General features: G+C 43.5%; 3 protein-coding genes across 21 annotated transcripts in view; 1 reads left to right on the forward strand and 2 right to left on the reverse strand.

Annotated features, from left to right (window-relative positions):
- The window catches only part of LOC311369502 (NLR family CARD domain-containing protein 3-like), a gene marked incomplete at both ends in the record, with an annotated part of 312,051 nt that overhangs the window by 223,031 nt on the left and 76,750 nt on the right, over positions 1-12,270 (forward strand). The window lies entirely within an intron of this gene.
- Positions 1-12,270, reverse strand: part of LOC311369547 (gamma-aminobutyric acid receptor subunit gamma-3-like) — a 150,789-nt gene that overhangs the window by 17,557 nt on the left and 120,962 nt on the right. The gene's annotated exons all lie outside the window — the stretch shown is intronic.
- Positions 873-10,995, reverse strand: LOC311369695 (G2/M phase-specific E3 ubiquitin-protein ligase-like; the record flags this gene model as incomplete). The annotated part of the gene is made up of 6 exons (XM_084487914.1): positions 10,449-10,995; positions 10,095-10,273; positions 9,713-9,885; positions 9,111-9,325; positions 8,455-8,562; positions 873-1,117 (listed from the first exon to the last, which is right to left on the reverse strand). Exons 1-6 carry the CDS (start codon positions 10,594-10,596, stop codon positions 873-875), a joined length of 1,068 nt encoding a protein of 355 aa, XP_084344040.1. The 5' UTR covers positions 10,597-10,995.

Consider the following 12,270-nt stretch of genomic DNA (forward strand, 5'->3'; position numbering starts at 1 on the left):
TCTCTCTCTCTCTCTCTCTCTCTCTCTCTCTCTCTCTCTCTCTATTCCATTCAATTCAAAAAAGCTTTATTGACATGAGAAATATACATTTGCATTGCCAAAGCAGGTGAACAATAAAATAAAAAGGGTTAGAAAATAAAATAAAAAGGTAAAAAGGTCAGGTATATAATATCTAATATAATAAGTATAAAACGTTAAATACAAAATACATATACATATCAAATAGTATGCTATAAAAGTACTGTAATGACCTCATCTGTGACTTAGGAATGTCCAATCACAAGTACTTGTTCAACATTTATTGTTTCCAACCTGGTCACTGTATGGCCGTAACCAACGCACACCACAACACACACAACCAGCGGTCCATCGGAACACACGCCCACGGCGCGCTGAGCGCTTCAACGCGCATGCCCCCACCCTCCTGTTCTCAAGCCCCGCCCCCAGCTGACCGGGCGATTGGAACCCCTACACTGATTGGCAAGTAGAACATTCCAATGCATGCACATAGAACAACTGGAATAACAGACAAAGACATACAAACACATAACACATAACACACAAACTCTTAAAGAGGCCCAGGGTCGCTACAGTACTATAAAAAAGTAAAATGTGATATTATAAAAAATTACAAAAATGACAGTATCTCGTATGAACAGATAAATGAAAGATACACTCTAAATACACAGTATGTACAATATGGAGGATGTGTGCAATAGTGTACTGTGTAAAGAGTCCAGGGGGAGGAGTCTGTTTATGGGGAGCTTGAGGTCCTCCTCTCATCACAACAGGGGACCAATCTCGCTGCTGCGATCGCACACTGTTGTGTTTCCCCCAACAGGTCTGGCGGTTTGTGAGCATCTGGAGCGTCTTTAAACTCCTTCCTTTGTGATCCGTGGGAAGTGTGTGTTCCCGATGTCTTCGTATGACTGGGAGGAGGTCAGAAAGTGCAGCTCTGTTTGTAGTTGGTTTTGTGTGCGGTGGGAGCACAGTCTGTGTTCTCTTGTGAGCCAGGTCTGTCTGTGGCGTCCCTTCTCCGTGGCCAGGCTGTGTTCACTGAGTCTGTATCTGCTCAAGGATTTCCTCAGGTTTGGGTCGGTCACGGTGGTCAGGTATTCTGCCGGACAAAAAGCAAGCCAATTGACTGGTTTTTGGTGGACGCTTTCCAATGTGCCAAATAGTTTTCCTTTAGTTTTCTTATCATTTGGTGTTGCCTGATGTGTTGATTGTTGGACAGAGTCCCAGGACAAGCTGGCTACGGGGACACTTTTCAGGGTGTAACTCTCTGTGGTGTTGAGAGCAGACCCGGGTGGCGGCTACTTCTTCCATATAGCCGACCACCCCGCCGCGGTCCCCGGAACCAGGTAGACCCTTCCCTTTGTCTACCCCGAGCACCCCACGCACCACCACCCCGAGGAAGCCGGGCCCTAGGTGGGTCCAAACCACCCCTCACCGTCGTGAAGCTGCCAGGCGCACGACCCCGCCCTCTTCCCCCGATAGGTTTTCGGGACCTGAGTCAGGCCTGTCCGCCCCTCGTCGGAGGCCCTCGGTCTAGCCTAGCTCTGTCGTGTGGAGACCCCCAGTCCTACAGGCGCGCTCCTCTCAGTCGGTCCCTCTAGGATATATTCTAATTGTACGCTGGCGCGCTTCGATCAACTCCACCGGGGGTGACAAGCCGCCCCGGCACCTCCCCGCACCACCAACGGATCGAGTGAACCCAACCTCTTAAACTATCGGACCGCTGCCCGCAGCATCAGCAACAACACTGCACCACAACAACACCAGCCCTTTGTATCATGAGCTCTTCACCTTTAGACGACCGGGAGAGCGGGTCCTCGCGGCGGGGGGTACCCCTCCTGGGTCACCCGCCAAAGCACCGAGTCCCAAACGGGGGTTGGAATTGCCTACTACAACACGTAGTCAGGTCGTTTTATTCCAATAAAAGTAATAAAAAGTAACAATAAAAAAGTAAAAAAGCTGTCCCTAGAGTCTATCTATCTCCTACGTCCGACCAACAAGGTGAACAAGAGCAAGAGTGAGAGTGTCAGAGTGTGTCCCCACGATGTTGCGTGGTCTATTTCCTATTCTTCTTCTCGAACATTCTAGTTCTAGCTGGTTCTAAACAGTACATGCAAACAGGTGACATTTGTTCCTACAGAGGTCAAACTGAAGTCAAACCACATCCTGCCTCGTATGTCTGGCTCTAGGTAGGGGGCCCCTTTGTCAAGAAGTGAGCATGTTGCAAGAGAGGCCTGCTGCACAGTAGGTTTTTTAACACAACACAAAAGTTTCCGTCAGACAGTATATTTCTATCAGACAGACAATATAATGGTTATATAGGTCCTTTAGCTAAAGCATGAATATGTTATAGGCGTGAATAAATGATCTCATCTCATCCTCATCCTCATCCGCTTATCCGGGGTCGGGTCGCGGGGGCAGCAGCTCAAGCAGGGGGCCCCAGACTTCCCTTTCCTGGGCCACATTGACCAGCTCTGACGGGGGGATCCCGAGGCGTTCCCAGGCCAGTGTTGAGATATAATCTCTCCACCTAGTCCTGGGTCTTCCCCGGGGTCTCCTCCCCACTTGTCGTGCCTGGAACACCTCCCAAGGGAGGCGTCCAGTGGGCATCCTTACCAGATGCCCGAACCACCTCAACTGACTCCTTTCTAAGCAAAGGAGCAGCGGCTCTAATCCGAGTTCCTCCCGGATGACTGAACTTCTCACCCTATCCCTAAGGGAGAAGCCAGCCACCCTCCTGAGAAAACTCATCTCGGCCGCTTGTATCCGCGATCTCGTCCTTTCGGTCATCACCCATCCCTCATGACCATAGGTGAGGGTAGGAACGAAGATCGACCGGTAGATCGAGAGCTTTGCCTTGCAGCTCAGCTCTCTTTTCGTCACAACAGTGCGGTAAAGCGAACGCAATACCGCCCCCGCTGCTCAGATTCTCCGGCCAATCTCACGCTCCATCGTACCCTCACTCGCGAACAAGTGATTATTCATTTTTTTGTAATTTCTTTCACATATTTAATTTAAATATTTTATGAAATAGAACACAATTTAAGTGAAGATCAACTTCATCACACTTATGTCAGTTTGAAAGATATAAAAGGGCAACATGGAAGTCAACTTTTCTCTTTTTTGCTGCACTCATTTTGACATTGTTGTGACATTGTGACATTGCTCCGGCGAGCGTCCTGGAGCTCTTTATCTAAATAATATAAGATAATATAATATATAGATATCTATATAATATAATATATAATATCACCGCCAAAAGCTGTGTGTGCCTCCAGATGATATTATGAATCATAACGACTGCGTCGGGTTCTCTGACGTCTCTGGTTCTTCCACTTCCACATCAATCTAAAGTTCAGACTGAACTGCGACACGGAGGAGAAAGGGATTCCCTCCAAATTGCGAGTGCATTGTGGGGGCCAGATTGAAGCCCTATGCGGGCCGGATTCGGCCCATGGGCCGTATGATGCCCATGTCTGTTCTAGGGCAAGGCATGACGATAAAGAAGGATTCATTATTAGGATATTTAAATCCCTGCCTGCAGTGTCGTCTGCGGCCACTAGGGGGTTCAGTGAGCCCCTGAACCGACGCAAACTGCGCTTCTGGTGTTCAGCAGATGATTCTACTTCCTGTTTCTTCAGTCGAGGTCCTCAGCAGATGTTTCTCCAGAGCTCAATACATGCACCTGATAGTGACACATCGTCATGGAGGTCTGTCTTAACTCCACAATAGACAATAGGCCACTTCATCTAAATCACAGGCTCCATGTCAACTGTAGCTGCGATAGGAACCATAAACACACTTTATTACTGCCTGCTTTCAGAGGGTCTCCTGATGAGGAGCAACAAATACAAAGGTGATGATGACTTCTCTCCTCGCTGCCTCCACAAACTAGTGTTGCTGAGCTGAAGGGAACCTTTCCTCCGGACCCTGATGGACCCCTCCACGCTCTCTCTGGAGGGCGCTCAGCCCCCTGGTCCCTGGTCTCCATGGTAACCAAAGGTACAACGACCGCTTAACGCAGCGAGTGGTGTGAGCAGCCAGGTGAATATGTCTGGTGAGGGTGATCCCGGACGGTTACCACGCCGATAAATAACCTAATCTCTGCTGTCGGACTGGGAGCTACGGAGTATGTAAGAGGGAGGGGGGATTCATATCTCACGTCCTGATAGTTTCATATAGGCTGCTGTGTGTGTGTGTGTGTGTGTGTGTGTGTGTGTGTGTGTGTGTGTGTGTGTGTGTGTGTGTGTGTGTGTGTGTGTGTGTGTGTGTGTGTGTGGAAGAAATGGAAACCCTTCAGAGACCAAAGGAGAGGAGAGAGGAGAGGACCACAACAAGTGGAGCGGAGGGTTGCAGAAGAGGAGGTGGAAGAACACGGGAATCCTCTCTTCCACAGAGCCTCATGTGCAGCAGAGGAGCACTCCTTCAACATGGAGGTTCCATGCAGTTGTTTGTGAATAGGTTATATATTGTATTCCAAAGACTATGAATGTTTTAATGTTTTGATATGTCAAGTTACATTTTTTGTAACGTGACAAAATAATTAAATAAACCTTGTTCCATTAATTATTGCTATTATTATTATTGTTATTATTGACAAGTTGAACATTTGTTATGTTTTGTTAACATAATTGAATTAAATATAAGTATTTCAAATATGTAGTTAGATTGTATGTAGAAAATGTAGAAAATATATAGTAAAGTTCTCCCAATTATTCTTTATAAATTAAAATCCTACATTGTGAATTTTTCACAATGAATTTTCAATGTTAGGTGCAGTTAGTTTTATTCTGTAATTTACCTTGGCTAATGTCAACCTAAACTCCTGTAATGGTTCTCCATGCATATTATTTAACAATAATCACGTAATCCACCTATGTTAATATATTATACAACATCAATATTGCTACTAAGTATTTAAATTGTATTAACTATGTGTACCGACTGCCCCCTACAGGCCATTATCAGCTCCTACAACTCAACTACATTTAAAAAGTGAACTGATCGGTTGTTTAACCATATTTATGTGATGACTTCTATGGAATGCCACGTGAGTCAAAATGAGAAAATAAATAGATAAATTTGGCTATGAAATAAATAAATGAAGCATCTCCTCCCATACCTTCTTGTGTATCTTCATGAATAACACATCAAAAATCGTAGAAAAAATATTTTGAAGAGAAAACTTGCAATTGTAACACCAAATATATTTTTTACGCTTACTATGTCCAGTAATCATTATTCCAATTGCAAAACATTTTTTCAAAAATATAATTAGTAAAAAATAAATAAAAATCTAGTTATATCGCGTGACCATGGTGAAGAGACACACTCATGAAAGCTTAATTTATTATTTCATAATAAATAAGGGAAGCCGAGAATGATGCCGGGCTGCCTGAAGCCACAGACCTCCTCCGCCCCTCGCTCTGGAGGAATGGAGACAGTAGAGGTGAATTATGTACAACAGGGTGGAGTTAGAGAAATGAACGTTTTCCAGAGGACATGTCTACAGTGGTAGATAAGAAGAAGGGTTGTGTACAGAGAGTATAAGACATTCTATTTAAATAATATAGATATACATGTAATATATATATAATGCACAGGTTTATGGGCAGGTTATGGAATATAACAATAAATGTACTGTGCAGTTTTGGGTGATAACAGTGCAAGGGCATTGGATAAACCTCACATTACGTTTTCAAGGGTTTCTTTGCCTTATTGATGCCTTTCTAAGTTACACAGACTACTTAAATACTATATGACTGAAAAACCTCCGTTCCTGAAAACATAAGCAGGCTGAGCTGTGGGATTCAACCACACTCCCAATCCCCTCTCCCTACGTCCTCCCCTCTCCCTACGTCCTCCTCTCTCCCTACGTCCTCTCCCTACGTCCTCCCCTCTCCCTACGTCCTCCCCTCTCCCTACGTCCTCCCCTCTCCCTACGTCCTCCCCTCTCCCTACGTCCTCCTCTCCCTACGTCCTCCCCTCTCCCTACGTCCTCCTCTCTCCCTACGTCCTCCTCTCTCCCTACGTCCTCCCCTCTCCCTACGTCCTCTCCCTACGTCCTCCTCTCTCCCTACGTCCTCCTCTCTCCCTACGTCCTCCCCTCTCCCTACGTCCTCTCCCTACGTCCTCCTCTCTCCCTACGTCCTCCTCTCTCCCTACGTCCTCCTCTCTCCCTACGTCCTCCCCTCTCCCTACGTCCTCCTCTCTCCCTACGTCCTCCCTTCTCCCTACGTCCTCCTCTCTCCCTACGTCCTCCTCTCTCCCTACGTCCTCCCCTCTCCCTACGTCCTCCTCTCTCCCTACGTCCTCTCCCTACGTCCTCCCCTCTCCCTACGTCCTCCTCTCTCCCTACGTCCTCTCCCTACGTCCTCCTCTCTCCCTACGTCCTCTCCTCTCCCTACGTCCTCTCCCTACGTCCTCCTCTCTCCCTACGTCCTCCCCTCTCCCTACGTCCTCTCCCTACGTCCTCCCCTCTCCCTACGTCCTCCTCTCTCCCTACGTCCTCTCCCTACGTCCTCCCCTCTCCCTCCAAACCAAACTCCCCCTCCAGCTGTCCCCCATCAGGGCTTTAAAAACGAAAGAAATCAACTGGTTCCCCACAATCCCAAAGTCAGAGTGAACAACTCTCACGACCACTGAGGACATCACACATCACATTTACCTCAGTATTTATTTCATTCACATTTGTGTAAACTCTGTTGTTTAATTATTAAATCATTATCCTCACACACAATGCTGTTGTATTTACAATAGCAATCTCCCCCCCCTCCCTCTCTACGAGGGGAGAGAGAGACTGTCATCACATAACAACACAGAAACATGCTGGCTAATGGAGGAGGGGGTTATTAGAGAGTTATTAGGAGTTATTAGAGAGGGAGGGGGGGGGGAGATTGCATACTTGCCAACATTGGGTTGTGAGGGAGGAGGGAGGGAGATGTTTTTCATCTGTGTATCGGCCCAAGGAACAAGGTTCCTTCACCAGGTGTGTGTATAAATTGTTGTCATTTCTTGCCGTTTCTTTCTTTGATATTCAATAAATGATTCTGTTTACCATTGAGGACAATGAAAAAATGAGCAGTTCTAATTGTTGAATTGAGTACCAGAAGGCTAAATAATAAGGCTGTTACACTGCAATGCATTTAGTACACAGTATTTATTGCACATCAAATTAAAAATATATACATCCTTCCCTCCTCAAAATCCCAAAAGTACTAACTGACAACTTTATAAAACTAACACCAATCCGATTGCTTATTGGTAGACGCCACTCTTAAATGAGTGCACAGAAAAACAACATTGTACACAATGTGGAAAAGTGGACACTGAACTGTGTGCACCTGAGTGAGTGTGTGACCGTCGGAGCCTTAATCCTTGTTCCCTTTATCAACGCTACTGGGTATGGCGAGTGGATAGTGCCAGGATTACCAGGAGAAGGATAACATCGTGTGAAATGCACGTGTGGAGAAGATACGTACGCCGCCGCCGTGGGGAGAGGATACGCACGCCGTCGCCATAATATATATATATATATATATATATATCTATATATTTATTTATTTTTGGTCATGGTCCAGACAATGTTGTGGTTAAGGTAATTGGTTCGATTCCCAGTCTATATATATTTTTTTTTTTCTGGTATTAATATGTCCAAATACTTGTTGATGAATAAGTTGATGACATTTTATAAAAAACGTTTTATGTGTCAAAAAGACCAAAACTGTTTTAAAAACAGATCTCAAATATGTTTTGATGATTGTATGGGCATGATGTCACTTCATAGGGCAGGCCTATGACATTTTCTGTTTTCTATCTAGGCTATATTATTCACTTTCTTTTTCAAAAGTTGTATAGTTAATATATAAATCAATGTAACAATGTAAATGATCACAATGGAATTTCTTTGATGAAACAGAAAACATTTGTGAATTAACAACCGCATTTATCTGTGTTTCAAAGTAAATTTTAAGCATCCATCATTCAACAGAATCTGTGCTTTGACAGCAGATAATTAACCATACAAATGTTGAATTTGAGAAGGCAAGAAAGAAGAAAAACATTATTGGGCGGATATAAGACTTGATTGTAGAGTCACTAGTTGTAAGACTACGTGTATTATTTTGGCAGACGGCCAAACAAAAGCTTTGATTGTAGTCATCCAATAAGGGTCTGGCAAAGCATAAAAACGTGGCACTGGAACATTCTTTATTTCAAGAAGATGCAACATTATGCATAAACAAAACAGGGGTATTATTCCTGAAATCATAACATGCAACATTATGCATAACCAAAACAGGGACTGGATTATTCCTGAAATCATTGATTCGCTAAATGTGTCATATGTGGTGTGAAGAGGTAACTTTAGAATCAGGGCACACGTGTTTGCTTCGGGGAAGCCAGTGCCCGTGTGCAAAAGGTTTATTGTTGGCTCACCTGGGAATCCCAGGGGAGGAACTCTGTCCGCCCCAGTGACGAACATGAGGAGCTGGTTCAGCGTTACTCGGTTCTCTGTGTCCTTCACCACCAACACAGCATCTCCACCTGCAATGTAAAAGATAGGACTTGAGTCAATATAATGACTCAAGGCAAATGTTTTTGTACACTTCACCTAGCCGAAAATAATCATTACAGATTAATATATCAACCTAAAAATTCTAAACAACCCTTTCAATCAAATGAATGCACAATGTTTCAAATAGTTTACCGCAGGGGAGCTTTGTTGGGGCTTGCAAAATCCTTTCTGCGATATTGGGATCTTACATGAATAGGTCACATATTTTTGAACAAACATTCACCAAAAATGGGATTTCGGTGACCTACACTTTTTTTATGGACCAAAATGTCTGACGGGATAAAAGACAGACAGAGGTCTGTACACCGCTAGGCTCCCTATGAACAACTCAGTTAAGAAGGCAATGTTTCGGGCGCTCTGGTGGCGTAGTGGATAGAGTGCGTACCATATTGGCTCCGGCGTTCGTTGCAGTGGGCGCAACGTTGGATGAAACTTAAACGTCCTCAGGCACAGTTGGTTGCCAAGCCCTATTTCATCAATTCCCATTTTTCATTTCAAGTTACCAAAGTATGCATACCTTCCACATCGATGAGCCAGTCCCTCCAGAAGCCAACTGCCCGCTCCTCCTCTGACCGGCGTGAGCTCCCTCCAACAGAGAAGTTTATGGCAAACATATTCATCATCTGCTCTGCTGTCAGTGGGGCAGGGGGTCCACCTGAAAGCAGCTTTCGCAAAGCAGTGCTTCTTACTGCCGCCTGCAGCACCCCCAAGCACTCCAAACCTTCCCGCAATCTTTTAAAGAAATTCCAAAAGATTGTATTAGTGACATCACTACTTGAATAGGAAAACAGTGCCTTTTTCGGTTGAAAACATTATTTAAAAAGATTAGGGTCGTGGAATAATTACATTGGGCATTGTTTTAACAAATCCCATGAAAACCTACCTTACTCAAAGTAACAAAGGAAAAATGAATGTGTTTAAATAAAAGAGGTCTTAGTAGTGATCTTGTATCTGATGTTCCTTCTGTGTGTGTAAGATCAGGAGTAGGGGAGCGATCTGGTAAGTGATCTCCTGTATAACCCTCCCTACCTGCTTGACCTGGTGTATGCAGTGCATTAAGCAGACACTTTTCATATTAAATGAATCTACATATTGGGCTAAAATTATCAAAACACTTACTGTTGGAGAGGGACATGGAGTCTGTTCTCCAAATAGAATTTGAGAGCAGACTCCACAACCTCATCCCTGTCTGACATCGATCTTATCAATGTCAGGGACCCCAATAGCGCCAGATTGGAGGCCGCACTGGCTATAGCAGCATGGACCTCGTGAAGTGTTGCTGCCTGTTGGATCTGTAAGGAAAAAATAGTTATTGAGTCCTTAAGAAATAATGACACAACTCTATGACCAGTAAGTTCCATCAAATGTATTAGACAACCAGTATGTTCAAATTACTTGACATATTTTTGAAGGTGGATCCATTAATGATCATAACCGTGCAAGCAAAATATTATATGGTCTTCAAAAGGAGGAATATTTCTTTCATTCATTTGTAACTTGCCTTCAGGATCTGGTCCTTCAGGTCCTCGTCATCTATCTCCATAACGTCAACAGGGGGAGCTGGTTCCCCTGTGAGCTGGCAGAGCAGTCGCTCTGAAAAAACATAGGGCCCCACTCCTCCATGGACCAGACAAATGGCGATCATCTTACCAATGGTAACGTAGGTCCCCCGGTTAAGTCCTGAAAGTACAAATGACATTTTAAATATTGTAGGAAAGTTTCAAAGTTTTATAATGTACTGGTACCTGAGGTTGAAAACCAATATCACTTTGCTAGGATATGTTATTACCTTGTACATGTTTGGGCCATTTTTTTTATATATGTGTGTGTCTGCACTGTCCTGTCGTCAACATACCAATGGAATCCAGGCTGAGGTGCTTGCTGTTGTCTGGTCCTACGAAAAATCTGGATGCCAGAATTGCCCTCATGAGAAGAGTTATGAACTCCCTTGTTGGTCCCCCAGTGTTAATGGCACCTTCTCCGTATCCGTCAAGTGTGTCCATGAACACCACATCGATTTTTAATTTAGGGTTAAATGCCCTCCTCTGAATGGTTCTAATGGCACTCTGCAAAATGTCTGATCTGATTACATTAAAACAGTTTGCTGTTGGTGACAGCTCCTGAAAGGCTACATTTGCACGTAGTGCCTGCAAGATGTTTTGGATGGGTTGTGGAGGGGAGCCAGGTGGAGAAGGGGATCTGGGTTGTGGAGGGGAGCCAGGTGGAGAAGGGGATCTGGGCTGTGGAGGGGAGCCAGGTGGAGAAGGGGATCTGGGTTGTGGAGGGGAGCCAGGTGGGGAAGGGGATGCAGCCACCCTCGTCACTGCAATGGGTGAATGCTATAAACATAAAATAATAGTGTGGGGTCAGCGAAATCAGTCACATATATTTGAACAAACAAACCAGACTACAGACACTAGCATCTTGACCCATGCAGCATTGTATTTTTAGGTATATATACTGTATATGCTGTATATTACGGCTGTCAAACAATTAATAATTAATTAATCATATTAATCACAGGGTAGCTGTGGATTAATCATGATTAATAACGATTAATCGCCATTCGATATACAGCTCTGGAAAAAATTGAGAGACCACTCCAAATGTTCAGTGTCTCTCGTTTTGCTATTTATAGGCATATGTTTGAGTAGAATGAACATTTTGGTTTTATACTATAAACTACTGAAAACATGTCTACCAAATTCCCAATAAGAATATAGTCATTAAGAGTATTTCCATTAAGTAATGTAGAGATGAAGATTTAAGAAAAATCCAGACTGGTCTCTTAATGTTTAACAGAGCTGTATGCCCAAAAAGTTCACATTTTCTCTATATATTGGTGTAGGAACCGAAAACATAATAAAAGGGGGTGGATATATCAATGTATCTATCTATAAATCAAGAAAAGACTGTCCTTGATTGGCCCTTCAGTATATACCTGGCCAGAGACTAACTCATTTTTCTCATTTGTCATTGCAATTACTATGCCTTTCTTCTTGTAGCACTTTAACTCCCATTCCTATGGATTAGATTTAATTTGAATAACTCTCGCTTGCTTTACCGTTTGCTCTTCATCCTGGGTCAGGTCTACTTCTTGATCAGACAAGTCCTGTAAACATTTCTAGAGTTAAAAAAAATGCTGGACCTTGTTAACTGGGGTGCACAGAGTTAAGTATACTTTCCAATCTGTTAACCCTTCAGAAGTTTTAGTGAATTAAATACATATGCCTTCTAATCATAAATTATGTATGTTGGCTATGGAGAGAAAACAATGTAGAATTTTGATTTACTGGATCAATTTGTCCTCCTTACTATAAGGTGGTATCTAATTTACTATGTGCCATTTTATTGTACAATTTCATTTACTTTATGTCACAGATAATAACAGCTTAGTTAAGTAAACTTACCAGCGTTCCTTCATCCTCATCACTTGTCTGATTTGATGTTTCAGATGCCTAAAGGGTGAGATTACACACAAAACAATAGTTATCATTTATTTGTATTGTGCACTTCAAATACTTTACTAAGTGCATGACAATTTCTCATGTATGCTTTTGTGTAGAGAAAGGGAAAACACCACTAAACACTAATACAACATTGAAACATCTATTTTGTACAACAACAGAAAAATTCAACAAAGAACAATACTTGACCTCAGGGCGAATGTATAGTGC

The sequence above is a fragment of the Micromesistius poutassou genome, assembly GCF_964030765.1.
Source record: "Micromesistius poutassou genome assembly, chromosome: 24".
Taxonomy (NCBI): Eukaryota; Metazoa; Chordata; class Actinopteri; order Gadiformes; family Gadidae; genus Micromesistius; species Micromesistius poutassou.